Consider the following 27,918-nt stretch of genomic DNA (forward strand, 5'->3'; position numbering starts at 1 on the left):
TCTATGTTCTCTCCCTCCTTCCCCCTCCTCTCTCTCAATCTCTGTTCTTTCCCTCTCTCCCCCTCCTCCCCTCCTCTCTCTTTCTATTCCCCCCCTCTCCATCCTTCCCCCCACCTCTCTCTGTTCTCTCCCAACTCTCTTCCACCCTCCTCTCTCTCTCTGTTCTCTCCCTCCTCTCTCTCTCTCTCCTCTTCTCTCTCTCTGTTCTCTCCCTCCTCTCTCTCTTTCTCTCCTTCTCTCTCTCTCTCACTCCCTCCTCTCTCTCCTTCCTCACTAAAGGTGACCGGAGAGCCGGGATCAGCGCTCACTATTTAAGCTGTTCAGGTTGCGCGGCAGCGGGCGGGAAGACCGGCTTGACGCAGACCAGGTCCGGACACTGCGTCTGCAGGAACAGGCTGAGAGGGGTGCTGGAGGGGGGGGTCTGTGTATTGACATCTAGGATGCTGGGAGCCTGTATGTGCCAGCCTCTTCTCTTCAGGTGAACTCCTCGCCTACAAGCGGGTTTTTTTTTTCTTCCTGCGCGGCTGATTTTTCCTCCAGACCCGCGCTGTCTCACCTCGACACCGACGCTTGGATGTTGGTGAAACGACGCGCATGCGTTGCTGTTGGAATAATTTTACAGTGTGAATCTGAATCCCTGAAACCTGGTGTCAAAGTCGTCGGAGGGGTCGGAGTAGGTAGTGATGTGGACTACTGTGGAGCGCGGATTCTTGGGGGTGTTATGCTTGTCCCTCCTGGTGGCGGTGGTCTGCGGGGCGCAGAGGTGAGCTCTGATGATAACATCATATGTCATGTCACAGGCCTGTTCCCTGTCTCTCAACTGAAATGTCTTTTCTCGCCTCAGCGCCAATGAACCCAGCAACATGTCCTACGTGAAAGCCACCGTGGACAAGCTGCTGAAGGGCTACGACATCCGGCTGCGGCCTGATTTCGGAGGTAAGAGCCGCCGCTACGGTCTTTGCTGTAGCCCGCTCATATGACGCTCGGCGGGGCGCTGCGCTGCTTACTAATGCTCTGCATCACATTTTCCACAGGCGCCCCCGTGGACGTTGGCATGAGCATAGACATCGCCAGTATTGACATGGTGTCTGAAGTCAACATGGTGAGTTCCCTCCACTCTGACTGCAGTATGAGACACAGACCGCCTCCACGTGACAGATGGAGAGGGTTAGAAACCGGCGTCAGTCCGGCTCACATACTTGGTGCAGCACCGCTCCTGAAGGAGACTAAAAAGATCCCCCCCTCCTCCCTCCCCCCTCGCTCCCCCTTCAGTACCATGGAGAGATCCGCAATGTGTCAAAGCCAATCCGTATGCATCAAGTACTTCCCCGCGGTGTCACAGCGGCGGAAGCAGAGAATTAACAAGACAGAGAGGGGGGGTGGGGGTGGGGGGTGTTTAGTGATTCCACGCACACATTGCTGGCCCAGCATGTGTGGAGAGCCGGTGTCAGAGCAGTCTCAGTCAGGTGCAGGAAACGGCCATAAAGACGCTCCGTCCCTCCGTCCGCGCGGTTTTTTTTCTCTGCCTTAATGCAGTAATTACATAACGACTGTCAGTGAGTCAACAGGAGGACGGAGGCCCCGGAGAAGCAGAGTGTCTGCAGAATATGATGATGTGACCACTTCATACGAGCTGTCCATGCGGCAGTGGTTGCCAAGGTGCCCAGGGAACACGCGCCATCAGAGCCTCACAGAGGAACCAGCTGTGAGGCTGGCGCACGTGCAGAGAAAGTGAATGTGAGACAGTCAGACTTAACTCAGGCTGTAGGTCTGCATCTATTAACACACTGCTGCTGCTGCTGTACTGCAGCTTTACATATAGACCAGGGTCTGTTCCTTCCCCTTATCTGCTCATACATCCACTTATATTCATGTCTTTATTGATGATAAACAAAGATGTTAAAGGTCCAACCAGCTGCTCTTTCATGTGTCTCTGACTCACTGAGGTTTCTACTGAAGAAGTCATTAATTAAAAACTGCTCACATACACAACATGTCAGGAGTCTCCAACCTTTTCTACCCTGAGAGCTCCTCATGTCTTAAATTGCTGATCACATTTATTCACATATTGTATCAAAACACTCAACCTGATCTCCAAACCAAATCAGATCAATAAGATCATTTAGTCATCAAATATCAATATCCAAAACTCACATTTTGAACCAAAAATTGTGAAACTAACATTAGACATGAAAACACCACTGCAATGACTGATCAGTGATAGTTGTCAGTTCATCAACGGTTCGTAACAAACAGGAAGTTAACGTAGATCATTCACTTCACTTCATTTATCAAAATGTAAACAAACAAACAAAACATGGGTCTCAAGTTGAAGCCCACAGTTTAACTCACTGTATCCATGGCAACATATTTCCTGTTTATTGAAAAGTTTTTTCTGTTATCAGAGGAGTTCTTATCATTGCATGTCGCCTTCAAACTTATTACAGTAACTCATGTGACTGACAGCTGACAGATAACGATCAGGTGTTGAAGAGTGTATTTGTGTCTGTGTATTTGATTCAGTTTTATTTGGAGCGGATTAACTGAGTGAAGTTGTGTTGGAGTTGGAACTATACATCCATGGTTTGTACAGACTATATTGTCTGATCCTTTGGGTGAGCTCCTGGTAGCCACCTGTTGGAGACCCCTGCAGTATGTAATACTACGAACATTACACAAATATTTATAAATCCTGTGCATTCGATAGAATTTTATTTGCCTTTAGCCAAAGTCCAGAAATGTTTGACTGCTTAAATTGTAATGAAAGTTTCATATTGAAGAACCAACAATAGTCAGTCCACCTTCACTGGTGACAATACATTCTTTTAATTTATTTTTTATTTTCTGTATGTCCACCTTTCTTCTTTCTGTGAGGACAGACTGGATCGTCCTGGTCATAGATGACACCAGACTAACACGAGGAGATGAGTCTGTTCAGCTGCTCTTTGCTGCGGGTTTGTTGCTCCACCTTCCACTTTAAAATACTTCCGTCGTTCTTTTGGATTCAAGTCAGGAGACGAACATGGCTGAGTGGTGGTTTTCACTATTTTCTTCTTTAAAACTCTTGTGATTTTTTTTCAGTGTGTTTGGATCTTTGTCATGCTGGAAGCTTCTTCAGATCGCGAGTCGCCTTCTCATCATTTAGCTATAGAAACCTGCATTCATGGTGTCATCTGTGGTGGTCCTGACCAGGTCCACACCAAACCTGCTCAACCACATCTGATCCAAACGAATGTGTTTTGGCTTCTCTTCATGTTGGTTAAGTTTATTGTTGTTTATGAGCAGTGGTTTTTCTTCATGGAGCCCGTCTGTCGAAGTTGACTTCATGTCTGATCTGTCACTCAGACACCAGTTTCCACAGATCTGTCTTGAACCTGTTCCACAGGTTCAGTATCTGCTGATGCTCTTGGACCCTCTCCGTCTGGTTTCTTATTGTTCGGGCAGCTCTTCCCCGTGTGGAGCCGTTAGACACAACCCAGATCAGAAGTGAGGAAGCTGAGGTGCTTATTTTATAACGTTGTTCATCAGTTAGCTTTAACTGGAAATTACAGGTGTGATCGCTTTAGCTGTACTGACCTTTGTACTTTGGGTCCACATTTTCAGTGTAGCCTATGTTTGTAATTGTTCAAGAATCTCAAGCTCTCGAATCGGTTGCGTGAGACTGGGTGGGTGGAGAGACTCACCTGTTGAAGACCAGGCGAGGAGATCAGGTAGGTGGAGGGTGGGTGGGTGTGTTCTCTACAGACCCCTTTGTTTGAAACCATGCTGCCACTGTTAGATGTTGTTTGAAATGATTTGCCATTGTTGAAGGTTCTTATCGTTTATGTTTACATAAAATGAATTTGAATTTATTAGTGTATTTGTATCTTAACAGATCCGGAAGTATAAGCAGCTGTTGATACTTTCCTTTGAGGAAGCAGATCATACGTTGGAGCCATTTAGTATATTTCATTTGAGTTAAGTGTAAGTAAGGCAAATTGTTTTCATTTAGGAGAGTGTAGAGTTTTTCATCTTGTTTGTTTTATAGAAAATCATCCATCCATCCATCTATCCATCCATCTGTTCACCATTCATGCATCCATTGCCTAACCCCTGACCTAATAAATGGTTAGATGGTGGATCCATGTGTTTTAATATGCACACCAGCCAGAGACTCTACGGTCCAGTGATTCTTATCACTCAATAATATCCAAATTTATATCACGTCAGGTTTAGATTATACAGTCTCCTTTACAGTCTTTTTTGCACTCATTATCATGAGATCAAATATCCTACAGTACAATATCCTTCAATATGATACAGTTACTGTGCACTCAGTTTGTTGTGTCCTGTATATATAGTTCCACTTTTAAAAAAAGGCTCAGCGACTTCCTAAAATATGTGGGCACCAGGGGCAGATTGCTGAAGTATCAATACTAAGTCTTGTTTTGAATAGTTTGTGTTGAGCTTCCTCCACTGTTGTTCTTCTTGCAGTACTGGTTGTCCTGCTGCGTGCAGATGCAGATGCAGATGCAGATGCAGATGCAGATGCAGATGCAGCAGACCCCGGTGTAGTTGTGTTTTGTTTTTGATGTGGCGCTACGTCAGCTGGATCAGTCACGATCGGCAGCATAGCTCAGACACAGCTCCAGGAAAGTGGTGCTCAAAGAGGAGCCGAGCCTGTGATGATGGATCCATGTCATATGTTGTTCATTACTGTGTGTGTTACATATCGTCTTTCTCGTCCTTCCTGCCGGTGGGCTGTTCTGGTCCTGGAGCCTCTCTCTTCTCCTCTGAGAGCCTGAACCTGCTGAGTGTGTGCGTGTCTCAGAGGATGTGTGTAGACTGAGAATTGTGGTTAGTTGTTCTTCACTTCTAAATAATTGATGCGACTCTGCTTATCATATCCATCATATTCCTGGAGCTGGAGCGCTGAAGTCTAGGTGTGGCTGATGTGGATGGTTGAGGGCTGGTAGTGATCCCAGGACTTGGGTCTGGAGCTGTGATGTTTCTTGAAATATTTTCCCACTAAAACACAGAGCTGCAGATTCTCTCTGTCCAGAAGACAGAGAAGCTGTTAAGTTTAATTTTCATAAAATGAAATGTTAGTGCAGTAAAATCATATCTTTTCATCTTTCCAGTTCAAGAATCTTAATAGCATACAGACTAGAGCCGGTGATTATTTCCGACTTTTACCTCGATTACAATTAATGATCGATTACTGCGGTGATTATCAGTCTCTCTTCATATTCATCAGTTTGGTTGTATCCAGATGATTTGGTGGTGTTACCTTTGGTTTCCATCCATGTTACATTCACCGCTGTCTGGTAGTCGTGACTGATATGACTCGATCAGGAGCAGAGGCGTAAACTGTGTCCCGATTCAGGGGCCACAACCTTCGGGTGACGTGGTCTACAAAAGTGTGGCCCTTTGTGGACCACTAGGGTCGAACCGCAATGAGACGGTCTGGTCCATGGAGGATTTTCACCGTGTGTTACCAGCTGTGCCCGCCCTTACCGGCTTCTGACGCCTAGCAACCTTGTAACTTTTTAAGACTTGAGGTTTAAACTTGAGGATTTAAAGCCCTTGGTTTTAACGGTTGTACCAAAAGTGTCATCCTCAGGCTGTCTGTGCGTGTCGTTTGCTTTCATTTCACCAGTGCACAATGAATCTAGGAATAGGTTGGACCACAAAGGATCCACCTGTTGGATCTTTCGTTGCCCAGGGAAGGAAGGACACATTTCTCGGCTGCATTTGAAGGAGCCTTCGGACGGTATAGTCGCGCCGCTGTGACGCAGTCGGTCTACAAAAGCAGCCCCCGAAGGATGCGGCCCCTGAATCAGGACACAGCTTGAGTCATCGTTTCCAAAAGTCTCAGTTTCTGTCGCTCCAGACTGAAGCACAACCTGGAGTTTCCAAACGAACCAGCAGAGTTTCTGAAAGTCTGTCTCAGAGACTCGAGCTCTCCAGATGTGGACGCCAGATGTAAACGTAGCAATAGGGAAGCGTTTTAAAACTGAACCACATTAGTTTTGACTAGAGATGAAACAAAATGCAAAAACTATCATGTTACGATTATTTTAGCCGATATTGTGATCGTGATATGAGTCACAATATCAGTTGGAATGATTACATTTCACTTTCACTGAAAAAAAAAAAATATTATCTGTTTAACAGTTAAACAATTAAACTTTAACTCCCTTGTTTAAGAGGATTGTTGTTGGACTATAATTTCTTCATGAAATAAAGATTAAAATTAATAATGAATTGATAATTGATTGTTAATTTTCCCGATGATCGATCAAGGAAATTTCTTCAAGTGCCCATCCCTAATTTGGATTTTTCACTTGGACATATTGTGATATTGATATTTTTAGTTGTTCAGCCCCAGTGAGGACGTAGCCTGAGGCTGAGTGTTGGAGCTTGTGTTGTCCAAATCACTAACGTTAGTGGGTCGGGGTTGGACTGGTGAGTCAACGTGAAAACCTCTGCAGTTTCATTTAGACTGGGGGAGCCAAATTCAAGGTCAAGGGTATTGTGTAGATGTTATGTTATGTCGCCATAAGATATGTCATTTGTTATTATAATTGAGCTTTGCAGTTAGCTGACAGAATATGGAGTCTGACCCACTGTCTACGCCCCTTTTACCACGTTTCCCCTTTACCACTCCTTGCCATGAAGGGTGGCAGGGCTCAGGTAGGCCCAGGCAGAGTGGCACATAGTTTTTAGACGAATTGTAAAGGCAGTCCTGTGATCCAAACTTGCCTTCAGGCTCCAGGTATGATGCGTGCAATTCGGAACTCATCTAACTTTGTTTGGATGGCAAGATTGTCCGTACATCTATACTTGTTAGCAACCAGCCTTTTTTTTAAAAGCTTAAAGAAATCAGGACTGGGCTATTTACTGATGTATTTTATGTTGTAGAATAAAACGTGAAAATGTCTTGAGCTTTTGTTAAAGTCAGACCTTATTTCAGTCATTTAACCAAAAAAACACATTCAAAGAACCCGAGACTTCAGGACCAGAGAACAGGAAGTGATTAAATGTTTTTAGGATTTATTCCTGCAGAACTGAACCAACATGCTTTAAATGTAGGTTTGATACTTTGTCAGTTAATGACTGAATATTAAGAACAGGGTGATTTGATGCAGCTGACTGGAGGACAGCACCGACTCTCTGACTTTAATCTGTGTGTGTGTAAAGCGCTTTATTGAATGATTGTGTTTATTGTATCAGGACAGAGTCTGTTCCTCTGTTTACACTCACAGCTCTCATACATAAGTCATCTGTATATGAGACTGTGAAATTGCTCAAGTAAATAGAGACAGTGTTTGTGGAGTTAATGATGTGCGTCATTGTGAGTCCAGGTTATGAATTGTTTATTAGCTTTACTTGGAGCTGTCACAATTTTCATTGGAAACTGGAAGGAGTCCAGATCTGTGATAACTGTGTTACCCATACTGGTCTTCATGGGGCTCTGACTGATGGCGTCCTGAATGACTGTGTAATGAAGACAAGGATGATGACAGACTGGTGCTGTTTGATGGAAACTCCAGACGCTGCGGGAGTGAAGCAGACCGGGAGCCTGAAAACCTGACGACACTGAGACGCTTTATTGATCTGAAGGGAAAAATCTCAGAAACTGTAAAAGTGAGAATTTATTTAAAATTCTCTTCACTACAGTAGGTGAGATGTTGAAGACAGACCCTGTCAGTCTAAATTAAATCTGCTGCACATAGAAACTGACAATCTGAAAGAGTCAAAGTGTCACAGAAGCAGCAATGTCTGATTCTCCACAGACGCCTGAACTCAACACCATCATGTTTTCTGCCTCTGGTGTAAAAACTAGGCCTGGATGATATCCAACATTTAATATCTCCATGCAGTTCAGCCCAAATATCATAACATATATGATATTATCATTAATAATTATTATTTTATTGTAGATTATATTTCAGGTAGAAGCCATGCTGCCACTAAACGTTCAAAGTTTTAGTGGCAGCATTTGTCACATGACAAGATACAATGTACAGCAAGCAAATAAATTAAATATCACATATGGCAGTAACGATTGTGATATTTGATATTATTGAATATCATCCCAAGTGTAGTAAAAACAGTGGTTCTCTAAATCCAGGCCAGACCCCCAGTGTGGTGCAGATTATTATTTTTTTCATTTTATTGTTGAAGCAAGATAAAGACAAAGTGATAACAAAACAAGACATAACGAGACGTAACATAACATGATGGCATACACAGTACAGAGAACAACTGATGGCTTTTTGTTATCGCTATAGATTTAAATATATGACATACACTTCTACAGGACTTGCTCGGGGCTTGAAATCATCAATTTATACAAACGGAAACAACCAATGAAGATAATGTTCTGAAAAGTAAGATGGTGTTAAACCTACGATCGTTAATATCAAGGAAAATTCCCATTGACAGTTAATGGTGATGTTAAAGGGGAAACGAGTCATTCAGTTAAAAGCATTAGAGCTTAAAATCACTTTGGATTCAAAACAATAAATCATAATCTGACAAAAATATTTAGTTTGACCTGTTATTTTTAGCATTTTTTTATAAGAAATTAATGCTGCATGTAACAGATATTACAACTTATCAGATAAAATTATCACAAGGGATTTACTTATATTCATATAGCATGTCTATGTATTCTTATAGGCCTACTACTTATTTATAGTGGAGCATATCAAATAAAATGTGTTGATTTTGGTCATTTTTTACACTGAGATTTTGTCCATGATTTGTTTTCCATCATCTTACCACTTTGATCCACCAAAGTCTTTTCAGTTTTACTCGTATTTAAATGTATTTATTAATTAAGTCACTGTTATTTCAGATTGTATATGTAAAATTAGTGCAAAAAAGTGAAAGCAAAGCCCATCCTTTTGAGACTACTCTCTGCCAGGCTGCATGGTGTGACTTTTTGTTCTGAAATAGTTCAATACTTTTACAATATTTCGACATAACCGCAGGATTTCAATGTCCACAAATGTAGCTGTCATAGAACTCAGGTATTACTGTCCCAGATATTTGATTCAAAAAAGATAAGAAAATAAAAATAAAAAAAGAAGAAAAAGATTTAATTTAAATGATAATGAATGCCATTGAACATTTAGCATAGTGTATACTGAACACACAATGTCGACGTGGGGAGTATGAAGGATGACGATGAGGATGTCCAGGACGGTTCGTTCCCTCAGGGACTGGTGGGAGAAGGGAAGCAGGTTGCATCATCTCAGGCCATCACAGCCAACCCAGTGGACGTGACGTCAGAGTTTCATTTTACCACACTGAGACAGTTTAAGCCATAAACTAAATGAATGTGGTTGTTGTGAGTGGAAGACAGGCTGGTGAGTGCATGTACACAGCGTTGACGTCATCCAGAAAAAAAATACTTCTCTGGGCTTTGGAAATTTTTTTACAAAGTTTAAAAGGATTAAAAATGTAAAAGACAAAGATTAATAATTGACTGTGTTTACAGCCGGAGGTGTCCTGTCAACAGTTTTTCTTTTTTACTACTGTGGTCTATGGGAAAAATGCTTTTCGGGCGCGGGGGATTTTTCGCTGCAACACCGCGAGTGGCCAATGGGAATAATTGGCGGCAAGGCAGAGCGGCAGCGCTGCATCCAGGTCTTATAATACTTCCATGGGGCAAACTGGCCGCTACAGTGACTGGGGATCAGAAAGTGACAACATGGTCTGGCCTGGTATGCGGCTAGCTGGCTAGCATGCTACCTTCAGTAGAACAAAATAAGTGACAGAAATAGACGCAAAATTAGAGTTAACATTGGTATTGCTTTCCACTTCTGGAGACAGCTGTTGGTGAGTAAACGAATGAAGTTTGATGCTGAACCCACAACATTTCCTCTAGACTGGTAAGTAAACAGATGTTAATGCTAACGTTAGCTATGCAGCAAAACCAAAACAAGCTCCTTTAACCTCTTTCAGCTCATTGTTTTGGTTGTTTGGTCCACAGCTTCATTAACTTACTCACTTATAATTAATGATATTAAATAAATAAAGAAGACAGAGTGCTCTGATACCACAAGGCTCTCAGGAGGAAGTATTTAAAGTATGAGGTGGTCAGACCTTTGTCAGACAGGAAGAGACAAACTGCTCATTAAACTAGCATGTCAGTCAGAGTCATGTTTTTCTGTGGGACAAACTCTAACTCGCATTTTTACTTGAAACTAACAGATACTAGTTTTACAGTGCAGTGAATATATCAGGTTCACTCACATTAAGGTTCATATCCATATAAACTGGTTTAATGTGGATGGACTGTGGTTTGTTTACAGCCTGTCTGATCATCTGACTGCTCATGTTCCTCACTGTTTCCAGGTCTGAGACTGGCTGAGAGGTTTAGTGTGTACAGAGAGGCATGAGTTTGAGGAGAGTGTGTATGTAAGGTCCCCCGTCACCTCTTTTGCAGCTTCCTGTCACATGACAGGACAACTCTCAGTCTTCTCATAGGTCAAACCATTATCTCTCTGATAACTTCATTCACACTTCTCTGTGGGGTGCGCTTCATTCACTTACCTGAGGAAGAAGATGTATTTCTCAGTGCATCTCTCTGCACCTTTATCATTTTATCATCCACATTACAACATGTTCTAACTGACCTTCCGCTCTCATACTCTGTTGTGTTTGTGACTGTATGTTGACTTTTTTTTAAACTTTCTTTACACTGTTAATACTAACACAGCTTCAGCGGTCTGGACTCCTGGAGAGGTGACAGAACACACTGTCTCTGTGGAAATAGTGTTAAGAAGGTTCATCTCAGGTGTCAAGAAGATAAAGATTACACTTCTGATGACACGTTCAGTAGTTCCTTTTTACTCTCTGTTCATTTAGTTTGAACTATTTACAGTGCAGTGGCTCTGACTTCCTCCTTCTCCAATGAAAAGGCAGCTGAGGATCATGAGTATTGTAGTAAACTGTGCCTGACATATTAGGCCTGGGTCGATATTTGATAGTATCGAATATCACAATATTTCCGACCCTCATCTCACTGCTTTGCTCACTGTACATTGACCCTTGTCATGTGACCAATAAAACTGTCACATGACAAACAGAACTGCTGTTTAGTGGCCGCATCACTTGTTCTTGAATCATCAAATAGAATCAAATACAATAATATCTAAACCTTTCTAAACATTTATGAATCGCTGAGGTCACATCGATCTGCAGGAGTTTATACACTGCTGACACATGATTGGCTGACTGGATAACTGTATGAATAAGCGGGTGTACAGGTCTTCCTAATAAAATGCTCCTTGAGTGTATATGCATCACTGGGTTTATTGCAAAGAAGTCTGTAAGAAACAGGACGATGTTCACAAAGAGATGAATGTTCAGAGTTTATGGCATCAGTATAAAAAAAGGAGAGAAGCATCTGGGGAAAGTCAGAAAACCTGTTGGTTACAGTCAAAGCTAATAATCAGTTGACTGCAGGGTTCATTACATTGCACAGTATGAAAATGTTGCAGTGTTCAGGTGAGTGCATTACAAACCAAAAGTTTTACCCCCAGGAGAATATGAAGCTGCTCGGTTTCATTGTAGCCTGTTAGTTTATGATATGAGGTTTGTTCTGAGGATGGAATTACAGGGAAGGTTCATCCTCCGAGACCATGGCTGTGTACCAGTTCAGGGGCTTCTTTCAGAGGCTGCATATGAAGACTGATTGTGACACTGCAGCATGACTGTCCCATTTCAAAGGCTCCTTCAAATGCGTCCTTTCTTTCCTGGGCCACGAAGGATCCAACCTATCCCAAGATTCATTGCGCTCCGGTAATGAAAGCAAACAACACTGACACAGAGCCCGAGGATTACACTTAAATGTAAGTATTAGGTTTCCGCTCAGTTCAACAGCGAACGGTACAACTGTTTATAGCCAAAAACCTCAAGTTTTTGTGGAAAAAAAGTTACATGATGTCAAGGTTGCTAGGCGACAGGAGCTGCGCTGCAGATGCAACGGTATGGGCAGACACAGCTGGTGATGCAAAGTGTGAATTCTCCGTGGACAAGACCGTCTCATTTCAGTTTGGCTACAAAGTCCCACACCTTCGTAGACCATGTCCTCCGAAGGGTGTGGCCCCTGAATTTTTTTTGAGTACTAATATAAATCATCATCTGGAGACCATGAATATCCATATACCAGCTGTCGGCCATCTGTCCAGTAGTCCACCTTTCTTGCTCTGGAGCTGGATCGATGGTCCAACTTTTCTCATCCCTGTGCCCGTCACCTCATTCAGGTGCCAGGGGGAAGAAGCCGTTCCGATTCCCCTGAGGATTTTTCTCATGTCGCACTTGGACAAACGCAGGGAGACCAGCAGGACAGGACCAGTATGGTTGTACAGCTCAGCTGAACTTGGTGAACAGATTACAAGGAGGATTTCAGATCATTGTCACACTGGTCTTAGTCATCAGGTGTGCTGAGTTGTCAGAAATGAGAGCAGCTGGTGAAGTGAAGTGACAGTGATTTGACATGAGGTCTCAGCCTGCACACTGATTGGCTGTAGCATTGTTTCTGTCTGGTTGATGCACAGTGCTCCCTGCAGAGAGGACCACTGCACATGTTCATGTCTGGATGTACACTGTTGTCTTGTGGATGTCATTTTCAGTCAGTTGATATCTCAGCATTCTCAGCAAATACAAGGACCTCTGACTCATCTGAAGACAGTCGGTCATTACAAACTGGGATTAGTAGCTTCCTCTATGTCTCTAAAGTCTGAGATTCTACAGGTGATGTTCTTTTCTTTTGCAAAGTGTCTATAGTTGATGAGGTACAGCTCACTAATTCGTGGCAGTAAGCGGCAACATGTTGCTGTGTGTTGTGTGTGTCATGACAAATAGCATTAAGCATGTCATCATTCGATTAATTCAAAATAGGCATAGAAACATGGTAAACTCATCTTGTTACCATGGAAACACAGCAGAGACTGTCTTAGGCAGGATCCCCAACCTTATCACTGGGTTTTTACCTTCTGCCATTTTATTGTGCCTGAATTCTAAGTGTGAAATGTAAGCTCTATTTTTTAACCATAATAAAATCCCACAATGCAACAGGAAAAAGTAGCATCCATGGATTAGTATATAGTCGACTCAAAAGTAGAATATCAGTTTGCTATGCACTATAGTATGTACAGTATATGTATGAAAGGTGCTGTACAAATGAAATTCATTTTTGTTATTAATTATAATCATTGAGAATTTCAAGTGCAAAATTACATGGACACATGTAATTACATGTGAACATCTGTACATGTGATTTTTGCTCATGTGAAATTTAACATGTAAAAACATGTTACTGGCACATGGGAAACGTGGTTTTGGAATAATTTCGTGGTGTGATGTGTGAAATGTAAATTCCCTTGTGAAATTTTTGGGATTACATGTGAAACTCAAATACATAACCATGTGAAACCCATTCTTAACATGAAACTTAGATTTACATGTGAAAACACTGCATAACATGGGACTTTTCTCTTCACATTATCTTTTTCACATGTAAAATTGCCATGCACTTATAAAGCTAAAAACATGTGTTTTTACCACGTGAATTTTAAGATACACGTGTGTGTCCACATTAGAAACTTAGGTTCACTTCACATGTGCAACTGTCATAAGTTTGACTCTTTCACATGTGAATTTAAATAGACACGTGTGAAATACTAATGTGAAATTTAGGTTCACATATGAAATTGTGTGTTTTTCTGTAAGGGGGCTACAGGGGGTCTGGTATAGAGGTAGTGAATAAGTGAAGTGGGCGTGGTGAGACATGTACAGTCCACAGGCCTGATGCAGCTCAACGGACCGACACACAGGGACTCTGTCTCAGCTGGAGCGAGGGTTCCTCCGACACTGTTCAAGAACCCCGTGTTCTACTTTAACAGCAGGTCACTGCAGCCCGGTCACTTTGACCGTCTCTGGTCCTGGACCACATCAGACCCTCTGTTTACAGCCGATCTGTAGCTTAACAGTTCTGAGTTGTGCATTTGTTGTCACGGTAACCACCATGAACCGCTCCAACAGTTTACTCTCTTCTGTCTGTGCTCAGGTCTTATGAGTGATGTGTGCTTTTAAAGACACATATAAACTGCAGAGAGCTGCCGCCGCCGCTGCTGCTGCTGCTGCTGCCAGAATCAATCAATAACATCGGCACAAGTGATCAGCAATAATCAGCTCATCAGCTGTTAATGAAAACGCCTCCACTGCCTTCAGCCCCATCAGCATCCATCTGTGCATCACACTGACAGCCAGCTAATAAGATATTAGTCAGTGATCTGATAGCTTTGTCTATTAGCACTCATTGAATCCATCTTAATAACAGTTAGTGACCAGTCTGAGTCCTGCAGCTGCACATTCATCTGCATGTGTCTTTATCTCAGTTATTTCTTTGTTTATTCTTAATATAGCGTACTCATGTATTCATCATACTTTATGTAAGTTGAAACTGTCCCACAAACCGCCCCACAAAGCTTTGTTGCGTCTTCAGACAGAGTTGCGTGTCCCGGTATCGATCGTCCTGCAGACTGATGTGTTGGCACCAGCTCAGGATGAGGATTTATGAGGAGCTGTGCAGATGGTGCTTCATCTCTGCACAGAGAAGATATGGAGGTGTCAGGATGTGTCCTGCCTCCAACAGCTCCTTCAGATCTGGGCTCAGTCCAGGTCTATGTTGTATCAGAAGTTTCAGCTTTTACTCTGAAAAATTCAGCAGTGTTCCTATTATTGTGGATAAACCACAGACTTTACTGTCATCACCTCAGTGAGACGTGTCATCAGTGTGTTTGGGTGATGGTATGATTATAAACCCGGGACAAACAGAACTATCTGGAGATAGTGTGAAAATAAAAATTTGTATGTTTCCTTCAAGCATTATGACGTCTTGACACCATCATATAACTAAAGCTGATCTGGATTCTGTTTTATATATGATAGGAAGAGAAAAGGGTTCATTAGATATTTCATACAGAAAATGTCATTCCTACCTGGATTATTACCTGGACATTTCTGGTAACTATTCTCCCACACCACACTGTTATGTTGGTGTTGTGTGGTTTGGATTCGGCTTCTTAACTTAAATAACACAAAGGCAAACTCAAGGATCATGACTTGTTTGTAAATGACACCTTATAGTTGTTCACATCCGTCCTGTGCAAGACTGAAAATGCATTTTTTTGTTTAGCTGAATATTTTAGATAAAGGTTGATCGTGGACAATAAATCCTCCTTTCTTAACCACAAACACAAAACAAACAGGACTGAAATGTTGAAGTATTAAATATGAAATAAAAATACAAATAAAGAAAGTAAAGATGATAATTAAATAGAAATAAAGAGCTGAGCAAGAGATCAGATTGAATTATATTCAGACATAAGTTTATAGTTTCCTGTCATAGACATTTTGACATTTCTACATTTGTTAAGTAGAAAAAATTCATTTCTAGTGTTCGACACAGTGGGAGGGGATTTAGTGCAACAACATGTATGTATAGCTGTAGTATTTTGTTATGATGATGATATTGTTGAGTATAAATTCAAGCTGCTTGTTCTTCATGACGACTCCTGACTGGATTTAAAGAGAATAAATCTATATTCATGGATTTGGGCTTCAGTGGATCAGACAGGGATTTCCTTCAGTTCTGGATCCAGTCACAAACATTAAACTGTTTCTCTGTTGTTTCTACATGTATGTGGCTCTGCTGTGGAGAAACTAACGCTGCGTCGCTTTAAATGTTGCTGCAGCAAGGCATTGTGGGACGGCATTTCTCCTTTCCTCTGGTAAAGGAAGCTCCGGTGTTTCCTATGCTGAAGGAGATGAGATAGGAAGCACTGAAGCTCCTTTCCTCCTCAGGTAGAGAAGTGGAGCAGCTCTGATCATGATGCTGCTCAGACACTTCAGCTCATTTCACTCAGTTTCAACCTTCATAAGAAAACTTATGACTTTTCGACTGCAGCCCTGGTCTCATGCTTGTCGTTGATTTCACCCCCATAGTACGCCCACAACAGTGCCCCCACCGCTCTGAATGGATTTGGCAGTGGTGTAGTACCTGCATGTCTGCTGGACTCTGGTTCCCTCACTGTTTCTCACAACAATAAAAGTCCAGATCAGAGTGTCTCTGAAATCACTTTATCAAGCTGTCAGTCTCTCTCTCTCTCTCTCTCTCTCTCTCTCTCTCACTCACTCTCTCTCCTCAGTACAATCTGCCCTTCTGTCTCAGGTTCCTCTTGGATCTGTCCTGCACCTCCATACATCTCTATAACAGGCCGTATGAGGACCCACTGCGTACAGGTCCTCGCCTCATTTACAGTGAACCATCAGCTTCGCACCTGCATCCATTAAATAAGCTTCTTATAGAAACAATCACAAAGAGTATAACAGATATTTTTACAAATCACAAAGACATGTGAAGCCTTAGTGATCAGCCACTGTAAGAATAAAAACAGATGAACATCAACACTCACGTAACAAGGAGTTAATTTATTCTCAGTAGGACACTTTCTGCAACTTTGTCATCGCTCAGACCCGTCTGCCTCTTCCTGTCAGTCAGTGTAGATCAGACCAGTTCACTGAACAGACCTTACAGTGTAGCTGAGACTGACATTTACATATGAATCCAACAGCAGGTGAATCAATCAATCTTCCATAAACAAAAAAAAGATATGTAGAATTGCCAGGAGTATTTAACGGTGATGAGCGGTGCAGACCTGAACATGATGTTCACCCCTCCAGAACAATGTTCTGTCCGGCTGTGATGACAGAATGGGAATCTGCACAGACCTCCAGATGCTTTCTCCTTTCTTCACACACTGATCCATACTTTAATATTAACAAAGAATCCAGTGACTGTGTGTAGTTTGAATGGAGTCACATCTGCACCGCTCTGCACGGCCTCCTGTAGGTTGTTATTGGCTCCCAGAGGATGAACCCTGTGATTCTGCTGACTTTTCCTTTTTCATATACACTAAAATGTCCTGACAACATATTAAACAGACAGACATGAAATCTGCTGCAGACATGTTCATGTTGTTCATGTCAACACAATACAACACTAGATACAGTTTGAATTTACCCCTGATTTTGCAGCTACTTTTTGTCTGTTAGTGTAATATCTTATCAGCCCACTACACGATCATATCAGACTAATGCTCTGTTTTCCCTCTAGTTAAAGTTAATAATAGTATCATTAAGCAAAGAAATACAAGTTTTATTTAACTTTCAATTCATGGTTGCACGTATACGTAAGTCCCTCTAAACTTCGGTTGGAAAGTGACATTGGCAGCACGACTGCAGCAGCGAAACCAGAACCAACAGAGAGAAGAGAGATCTTTAGAGATCTCGTCTGGAAAATTACATTTTAGCAGAGGATGACATTTACTTGACTACTGTACTTCAGTATGTTTTTCCAGTGTCTGTATTTTCCTTGGAGACTTATAAACTTTTCCTTCTCTGCACTTCAAAGACAAATATTGTACTTCAGACTCTACAATTCTATGAAGTACTCTTACTTTCAAACAAAGCTTTTAGTCAGGAGATGAATTTAGCTTTTTTATGGTCCAATGACTTTGTATCATATCATCATATCAGTCAGTAGGTTGTTTCAGAGTCGTAAATGTGGAACAATACAACAATGTGTTGATGTAAAAAATATACTTTTGAATACTTCAGTATTTTTTAAAATCAAACACTTCAGTATTTTAACTCAAGTAAAAGAAAGAAACCCTGTGGCACAGGTACAGGAAATGATTGTAAATGATTATACTGAACACAAAAATAAGACAGTTACCATGGAGAATATTATAAATATTTAAAAATAATAATAATAAAAGTAGATAAAGAATTAAAAAAATTGTTTGTTTTCATTAAAAAATAGTAACACATCATATTAAATGCAAACAACAACACATGGAGCAGTGTTAGATGACTGAGGTCATTCATGTATCAAATTCATCGTTTGTCCATCAGCTGACCAGGAAGGTCCAATCATCTGCATCCATGTGAACCCTATGGCCCTCCTCTTCATGTTCTGAGCTTTATGTGTTGATTTAACTCAAATCTAATGTTCATGTATGAGTTTGTATGTGCAGAGCGTTTCCTGCCTGATCTGCATCATACAGTTAAAGCACTGATGTAGCAGCTGCATGCACTAGTATCCGTCCTGCTCGCAGCAGTGTCCTCCCAGCTCAAGTTGTTCAGAACAAAGAGTGAAGCCTTTGTTTAAGCAGCACTTCAGGTTTTGGTTACAGCTTGAAACGTGTTAGGCAGCATTTAGTCTCCCATGTGGGACCGGCCGGCTTCACATGAGCCTTTTAACAGCTCCGGCTTTCACTCGTTAGCCCGTCCAGACAGACAGAGCCATTAGACAGGAGGTTAATGGGGCTCCATCTGATCACATGCTCAGAGATGGCATTTCTGAGAAGAAAGATGAAGAGCGGGGCTGACCCGAGCTGGGCAGGGAGGTCGGCCGGCTGGGCAGCAGTGAAATATGAGGCTGTGGACAACACGAGGCCGCGGCTGAAATATGAGCCTGTAGGTTTTACAGTAAGTGTCATCCTGCTCTATATGAAGCATCTGCCTCAACCTCACAGCTCTGAATCAAACAGAAAGGAAATATATTTTCATAAATCAGTCATTGTTGGAGCAGCCCTGTATCTCCTACTGGCTGTTTCTGTCCCTCAGGTTTATGTCCAGTACCACACTCAATGTAAATGCATTAGTGTTTCATTTATGTAGTGAGACAGGAAGTGAAGGTGTGGAGGTCAGGGTGGTGAAAGGGTATGTGGGAAATCTGACTGTCGTTAACTGTAGTTCTGTTTCACAGCCACTGTTACACTAGCAACACAGACATGAGCCTTTAGCAGGAGGCTAAACTGTTAGCATCATTCAAGCAGCCAGTTACCTGTCCAGGTGAAGAACAGCAGGTTCCCTCCGAAACTGATATCAACACATGTCCATCTGAAGGGACATGAAACAGCCAATAGGAACTCTCTCTCTCTCTCTCTGAAGAGACCTGTGATTGGCCAAAGTCACAGGTTAGATTTTCTAAAGTGTGAGAACGGAGCCAAGAGGAGGAGCAGACTCTAGTTTGAATTACAACACAATGAAAGGTGATGATGGAAATTTAACCATGATTGGCTGCCTCATCTTTAGTGTATTTTTTAAAGTTTTGAAACTTCAACCAAGTGTTTTAGTTTCCTAGCCGTAGCTTAACCACGATCTAAGTGGCTGTGGCTCAGGCGGTGGAGCCATCACCGATCATCCACTACTCAGGTGGTTGGTGGTTCAATTCTAAGCTCTTCCTGTCCACATGTCAAAGTCTTCTTGACTATGATGGATGCTGAACCTCAAATTGTCCCTGACGAAACATTGGTGTATGTAGAAAAAAAGCACTGCATGAATGTGTGTGAATGGGTGAATGTTGTTTGTAGTGTAAAGCACTTTAAGAAAAGCTGTATATAAGTGCGGTCCATTTGCCATGACCAGTCTTTCCCTCTGACCATACCACAGTCACCATCTGTAAAGAAAAGATGTCACTTAATGTGATCCCATAATGACTTTCTTGTCTGGAACAACAGTTGTTTGAAGACCCAACTCAGTAGAACTCCACAGTAGGGATGAAGTCAATGTTTCAGCAGTCCAAGACGAGATAGTTAACAAGAAGAGCAACATGACGTCATGTGGTGTCCAGAAACATCTGTGAACATCATCACGGAGAAGTCGAACACCAGCGGTGAGACAGTCAGGCAGGCTGTCAACAAACCACCAGGTCAGAGAGAGAAAACAAAGGTCGACGGTAAAGACACTTCCTGCTTCGACTGACTGCTGTGTCTACACATAGTTCCTGTACAATGAGAGATTATCAGCAACATTTCAGGTGCGTTCACTTTCAGTTTGACTTCCAGATAAAGTCGATGTGATCATCTGGATGAACCAGTCTGATCATGGACTCCCTCTGTCTCCGGACCACTATCGCAGTGATACTGTTGAGCACAGTTTTATCATAACCGATAGAAATGATTCATTCGAGGTTCTAACGATGTTGCTTGAAAACTATGAAAATAATTCTGCTAACTTGATATGAGTTCCAGGCAGTGATGGGATTTCCATCACATGTATAGTTTGTCCTACGGCTCATTACAGTCACTCAATGCTGTTGATGACATAACAAACCACTGAGACCATTTAGACTTAGTTCAGTTAGTTCACTGGGGTGAAATGTAACATTATGACGTAAGAATTTATACAAAAACTTGATTACAACAATTTTTTTCAATACTTAAATTACTTTTTTGTGTGTGTGTATGCTGTTGTTACAACTAACCCAGACTCTTGTAGCCATGAACTAGCTTAACTTACAGCTAACAGCTAAAACATTAGCACTGACGACTAACATGAAAAATCTCTACATAGACTCACAATAAACATGACATACTGTAAGTTTGAAGAGTTGAACTACAAATCAGACAGTGCTATTACAAAAACAAATGAAGTGAAAAATACTTTCTTCTCAATATTATTTTCCCTCTAAAACTGTCTGTCACAGGGGAATAATGTGGAATAAGGACTTGAGCAGGTAGAGAGTGAATCAGGTGATTCATAGCTTGTCCCTGATTGGAGAAATTGGTGTTGTTACAAGTGACCCGAGTTACAACCATCCCTGGTCTCCCCTACAAAACTTTACGCCTTAATAAAACGGAAACAGGTGCGTTATATAAGTAGTCATATCACCTTCTGAAAAACTTTGTGCTGCCATCAGCAGATTTTATGATAATATAAAGATCACTGACAGTTTGTCACATAGTGGTCCTGACATTTCCTTCAGTTGGAGAAGGTTTGAGGTTGCTTTAAGTGTGATCGGGACACACACACACACACACACACACACACACACACAGTGGAGGCACAAGAGTGCAGAAGGACAGAGTTACTGGGAAACTTCAGGTTTTGACTGCAGTACAGTTGTGTGTGATACAGTGAGTGTGTTGATCTGTGGTTGTGTATTGATGTGAGTCTGGTATATACTGGTTCATTTATATAACCTACTGTTAACATACACCATGCTGCATCACATGGAGCGTGAAACTGCTGATGCATGTTCCAAGCATGTTCTAGCCACACCCACTGAGTGATGTCACAGCAGGTGGACTATATAACGGACGCTGCTCTGCATGCACATTCATTCTGTGGCAGTGTGCATTTTTACCTCACATCATCGTGATGTGCTGTAGCCTGTAATAAAACACAAATACTGATAATGATACAAAAGCAGAATGAAACCTGTTCGCGTCACACCGTTGTGGACAGTGTAATGAAACCACAATAAATAAGTATCATAACTTTATAACTGGAACAGTTTTTACACCAGATTCACTCGGTCCTCGTTAACACAGCCGTCAAACTCTGCTCCTGTTCCTCTTTCTCGTTCCTTTTGTCCTCCTGTTCACTCCTGCCAGAACCTTGACTTGTATTGAATCGTCTCCTCTCTACCTGTTCATGAGTGCATGCTGGGGTTGGCATGGAAACAAGAGGAGGGATGGGAGCATGCTGGTTGGTTTGGAAACAGCAAACAGCAAAAACGGTCTGATTGGTGGCAGACGACAGAGAGTCAGCATCTGTGTGATTGTGCATTATCGTGTCATCTGTCACCGGTATTGATTCTATAGAAGCACGTAAATGTGTACAGTCCGTGTGATGCAGTAAGATTACAACTGGATGGACTTTATAATGGACACAGTTTTCTGCTGAGTCAGACGGACATTTTGTTCTATATCATAACAAGAGTAGGGAAGAACTTGTTTCTGATTGGCTAGCACATGCCCATCAAAAGCTTATATCAAGAGATGGTTCTGGTCAATGGTTTAATCTAGATTAGAGTTTAAGATATTCTGCAGGTAACCATAGCAACAGTACTGATGAATCACTGCATTCACAGTTACTCATGTGGCAGATGCTTTTATCCAAAGTGAGGGACGTCACTGAAGCTTCAGTGCAGTAGGAGACCTTGATGTAAGTACTAAGTGCTGCATCTTTTCAATGAGGCGAAGTGCGAGGACATCAGGGAGACAGTCCTCCTGTAAAACTAAAGCCTATAGGTCGTGCAGGTCGTCTGTGCAGCAGATTATTATGTGCCATAGTTACGTTTTGTTGCTAGGCGACATCTAGTGGTCGTAGTAATTATGACAGGAGCAAAGGGAAAAGTGCGGTGACGTAGTTTAAAGAGAGACAAAGTCCACGTCAGGAGGAGGTTGTGGTGGATGGATGAATATGACACAGGAGAGCGCTGTTCCATTCCCATGTGAAAGTAGAAGTTTATGTTGTTTCTATTATCCATGACTGTAACCTTGACAACAAAGATCGTTTAATGTTGAGGAAGTACTTATTTTAACCCAAATCCTGATCTTTTCCTAAACCTAAGCAAGCTATGATCAGTATCATAGTAACCATGGTGACAAAGGTAGGTTCGCCACCCTTGGTACAGTCTGCAAGTTTATTTACGTAACCATGACAACAAAGATCATGTAATGTCCAGAAAGTACTTATTTACCCAAATATACCCAAATCACCATCTTTTCCTAAACTTAACTAAACCATAATTATTGTAACCATGGCGACATATGTCCAGTACACCTGGCACCATAGAGACAGTATTTCAGGAGACTCTACTATGGGTCGTATCAAAAGGTTATAACAAACAAACTCTGTGGTCGTTCAGGTTGGAGGACTGGTTGGTTAGCAGGTTTAGGTGAAGATAGAGAGGGACACCACTGGCCTGTTAGCATTTGGTAGCTTGTTCCACCATTGGGGAACCACAGATGAGAACAGAACCACAGATGAGAACAGAACCACATACCAGACCAGAACAGTCCGGACTGTGATTGGCTTGTTTCCATGATAAGTTTCCAGGTGAAGCAGAATGTTGAAGCTAAACGAACTGTGCTTAAAACGGCTGCAAAGACACTGTAAAAGTTGCGGCAGATTAAACACTGCAGACATTTTTCCTTTGGTGTAATAGACTCTGGACTCTGTGGAGGAAACCCTTCATCAGTCTGTCTCCAGTTTCAGTGAAACTGAGACCGGACGGCCTGCAGACAAACAGCTGTTAGAGACATAAGATCACTGTATAACTGTGACTGGTCCCTGGTCGACGCAAGGCATGATTTGCTGTATTACATTACATTTTACAGATGATTTTGTCTAAAGTTTCCCATACCCACACATTTGGAGCAGTCTGGGTTTACTGTCAGTGTTGAATCAAGCTTTCTGATGTTCAGAGCTCATCTGTCATTTGAATTATTTTTTGTTTTTGAGCTTCTTGGCTCTAATAATTCTACAATTCCTGAATAAAACCAAATAGAAATAAAAGTAATCTGTGAAATATTGATCATTGATCAGTGCATTTGTCTTGTCTCTGTACTAGATGATATTGTATTGACTTCTCAAGCCCAGTGGTTCCTTGTGTCCATATGATATCATACTGTATGCTATGTAGTCATATATATGTTTTTAAAAAGGCTCTGTAATTTCCTAAAACAGCTGGTCACTGTATTTTTAAGCAAACATTACTCTAACAGAAGGAAATACTGCATTTGTTGGGGACTATTTTCAGCATTGGATTAATCCACATTTGGTGGTTTAGTGAGTGTTTCAGGGAGCAGAATAGTGTGTGTGGGTTGAATTAAACTACAGGGTGTGTTCATCGTAATGAAGGGAAATGTCAGCCAGTATGGCTCACTGAAGAGTTAAGAGTCAGTTATATGTAAATGCTGTTATTGCTAAATAGCTAATGTTAGAATTAGCGGCTGTTTACTTACCAGTAGAAGGAATGTTGTGAGTTCAGCATCAAACTTCATTCCTTTTCTCACCAACAGCTGTCTCCAGAGGTGGAAACAGACACCAATGTTAATTCTTTTCTCTATCACGTATTTTCTTCTACCGAAGCTAGCATGCTAACCAACTAGCCCTGGCCCAGCTGGCCCATCTTGAAACTTTCCGATACCGAGTCACTGTCGCGTCCAGTCTGTCCTGAAGAGGTAGCTGCTCCGAGGATGTATTATAACCTCTAGTTCTGTAAACACAACAATCACCGAAGTTCTCAGCAAGAATGCTTCCTAAACAGTTGTTAATGCTAACGCTATGTAGCAATAGCAAAACTTACAAATAGCTCCTTTAATAAATAACAATAATAATAAACTTTATTTCCATAGCACTTTTCTTAACAAGGTTACAAAGTGCTTTACAGAAAGACAAAGACACAAACAAAAACAGAATGTTTTTTATTTTTACTTTTAGCTCTGTGTTTTTATTTGTTGGCTATAACAGATGGAGAAAATATAATTTAAAACAGTATAAAAAGCTCTAAACACAACATTTGTGAACAACACAAACAGTTGCCTATTAATCACTGTATAATAGACACAGACTGGTGGTGCCCAGTGTTCCCTCTCTTTCTTTTAGCTCTGTGTTTGGTCTCCACCATCTCCTGAGGGAAATATCTGGATCCTCGTTGGCTAAATACTCCACCATGTTCTCCAGCTGCTCCCTAACTGTGTCTGTGGTTCAGTGCTAAGCAGAGCTGCCCTCTGCTGGTCTGAGACTGGACAGAACAGTGAAGCTAGGAGCTCAAAACAATGAACTAAAAGAGGCTAAAATGCTTCCGCACACATTGATTAACATGCATGTTTATTCGTCAGCGTATGAAGCGATCAGAGTATCCCAGTCATGGCTGAGCTCTGCTGCAGTTTCAGTTCTCTCACATCTGAAGTTGAAGAGGTCTGAAAAGGACTGCACCACCCCCACCCCCCCCCACCACCACTCCACCACCTAACCCACCCCCTCTCTTGTGAAGTGTTCCAGGCTGCATCCAGAGATGGCTGAGGATAGGGAAGAATTAGGTCAGACAGCAGCACACTGCAGTGGGGTTAGCATGGCGTAGGTGCCCATGTTCTGCAGCGCTGCCTGTTTGTTTGCTGCAGTGGAATTTGGACAGAAACAGGAAGATAGAGAGAGGGAGAGAGAGAGAGAAAGAGAGAGACGAAGAGAGAGACAGCACGGAGGGAGATCACACATCGCATCAACACAGAAAAAAACAGGCAAACACACCAAGGGCATGAGCTGCCCTGTTCCTCCGTGTGCCTGGAGTGCAGCGCAGTGTGGTGCAGTAGCAGCAGCAAACCTCTGCCTCTCTGCCACCAGGCTTCAGGTCGGTGCATATGTAGAACAGTAGCTCACGTTCAGGCCGTCGCTCCACTGCGGAAACACGAAGCTGCCACAGCGATGATGGTGGAGCAGAACAGCTGCTTCTAATAATAGAATCTAAGAAAGTCTTCATCCCCGGTGGGACTGTACACACACACACACACACACACACACACACACACACACACAGTTTTATGAGGCAGCACTTTCTCACCGCTGCCTCATGAGAGCTGATGTCATCTCCACTTTATTATCGTCCACTAACAGTTCCAGTGCCTCTGAATCATCTCTGATCGGCTCAGCTTGGCTATTCACATCTTTACAAACTGATCAATGAAGTGAGACAAACTGACAATCCAGCTGAAAAACAGTGATCCAGTTTTCTTTCTGAGCCCAGCCGCACATCTGTTAGTGTCGCCGCTTTATTTTACTTCACCAGTGTAAAACTGCAGTACAGCTGGATGCTGAATGTTTCACTGTGTAGAGCCAGAAATAAAAGATAATAATGAAATCAAACCATTTAAATCAAAAGCTGTGAACTCTTCAAAGCATTTTATGAAGAGCTGCATTTTTTTCATAAAGGTAAAATGTGTCACAACAGACTATAAACAAAGCGTTGTGGTGCTACAGAGACGCCTCGGCCTACAGATCATATTCTCCAGACACAAAAGAACGTGTGTGTTTGGTGCAAGCCCCAACAAAACTCACATCATCATCATGATTCTTATATTAGTTTCAGTGAACATGAAAATAAAAAGTGACCTCTCCAACTGAAATCATATCACATCACAAAATCAAGATAATTTTAATATGATTTTTTTTTTGGATATTGTTCATCCCTTATTTTATGGCAGAGATACTGTCCTGATGATGGTGGTGATGCAGGGAAGGTCATCCTCAGTAAACACCATAATAATTCATGACAGTTTGGTAAAAAATATTTTGCTCAACATGAACGTTGTGGACATTTCGGACCCAGAGGCTGGTTCCTCCCTGTTGCCACTTGTGCTGTGAATCCCAGTGACGCTGAGTTTAAACACCTGGTTGACAAACAGCTGCCTGTGAGGCTCTCACTGCTCCCCAGTAGTTAGCAGGTTAAAGAAGCAGCGGTGGTTTTGTTCACTCAGTGCTATAACCACTCTGGTGGTTGCGTTGTTGTGTGACCACACAGTTGAAGTGCTCAGACGTGCCTCTGGTACACGCCTGTCTTTTTTTTCAGAAAGTTTCTTCCCTCCAGGTTGTTGAAATGCTGCATAAGCATCTTCACAAACTGCAGCGAACGCTGGAAACAGAGAGCTGAGAGCTGAGTGGAATCTGAAATGCAGCTGAGCGCGTCACATGAGCTGGATGGAGGAGCAGCGATGCAGCTCCCTCTGTGTTACCTGAGGCCGGTCTCACAGAGATATTTCAGACTGGTCTGTGGTGTTGGTCCGGTCTTCATTTTGCTCATAGATTAGTTTAATGTTAGTAAGACTGTTTCACAATTATAAAGACTGCCTTATTTTAAGTCAAAAACATTAGACACCTTACCCCCAGGCTAACTCAGGTCTAAGACCAACGTTGCCATGGTAACAATCAGTGACACCTGCGCTGAGCAGTAACGAACTGCTAAAAACATGAAAACATGGCTCATCATTTGAGCAAGGAGGAGGGAAAGAGTTTTTAGAGACTGCAGCAATTTTTTTTTTCTCTTTTCTCTTTGCTGAATTTTTCCAAATGAAAACATCCTTGTAACGGTTGAATTCTTCTAAAAGACAAACATTTTCTGCTGAGGGTAAACAGAGCTGAGTTGTTGGATGCGGTTCCTTAGGAGGCCATTTTATTTATTTTGAAAAAACTCTTAATTTACCCAGAATTCATTGTACCACAGTCCAGCTTAATATAGTCAGGAACTAAACTGCTTTCTGCAACAGATGAATTCCTGAAGTCTGATTATTTGTTATATCAGAGACAACTCCTGCAGGGCTTTTACCATGATTCTTTTTTAATGCCTTGTTTATCTTTATCACCTCAGTTGTTGGTTTGTTCAGTGACGTTGAGCAGATTCTCAGATTTTCAGCCCTTCACCTCCTCCTCTCCTGTTTGCTAATGATGAAACTTGTCCTTGTTATTCTGGACTCGTCCTTGTCTCTTCTCCACCTTCAGAATCAATCAATGTGCAGGTGAAGGTAGCTTGACACCTGAGCTAGGCTGTAAATTTTTGGGAGTTTATAACTTTTTAATTCAAATATTTCTGCTATATTTAAATTGAATATATTTATTTTTTAATCTCTGTCACAGCTAACAGCCTCATCTGGATCCACAGTAGTTTAGTCTTTATTTACTTCCCTCTCTCCTGCTCTCTGCTCAGTTTGTCTTATGTTTAGTTATTCCTCCGCCTCCTTTAGTAATAATGATACATGTATTGAAAGTACTTTATTTGCTGTAATGGAGGCAAGGCTCAGTGTACTGGAAGTGCGCCCCCTCTTCCCTTGCACTTCCAGAGCAACCGGGAAACCAGAGCAGCTTGGTACCCCTAAGCCCCTGGTTGGCATTCATGTACAGTCCAGTCATGAACCAGGTTTATACCTGTTCATTTGAAAAAAGTTCTAAGTCTAGAGCTAAATTGTCAACACTGCAGCTATAAACACCCCCGCCCCCCCCGCCCCGATAGAACCTGTTTGTAGCAGAAACTCCAACTCAGTGACGAGGCACTGCTGACCAGTGGCC

At 42.0% G+C, this 27,918-nt stretch overlaps 1 protein-coding gene across 1 annotated transcript in view; it reads left to right on the forward strand.

Moving 5' to 3' along the window:
• Nucleotides 1–205: 205 nt before the first annotated feature.
• gabrb1 (gamma-aminobutyric acid type A receptor subunit beta1) overlaps nt 206–27,918 on the forward strand; it is a 64,695-nt gene continuing 36,982 nt past the window's right edge. The window contains exons 1-3 of the mRNA XM_087170561.1: nt 206–763; nt 845–936; nt 1,035–1,102. Coding sequence (XP_087026687.1) covers nt 684–763; nt 845–936; nt 1,035–1,102 — 240 coding nt within the window. The 5' untranslated portion in view covers nt 206–683. The remainder of the gene's footprint in view (nt 764–844; nt 937–1,034; nt 1,103–27,918) is intronic.

This window comes from Seriola lalandi, unplaced genomic scaffold (assembly GCF_002814215.2).
Source record: "Seriola lalandi dorsalis isolate HSWRI2012SDOR001 ecotype SW California unplaced genomic scaffold, Sedor1 jcf7180002054953, whole genome shotgun sequence".
NCBI classification, from domain to species: domain Eukaryota; kingdom Metazoa; phylum Chordata; class Actinopteri; order Carangiformes; family Carangidae; genus Seriola; species Seriola lalandi.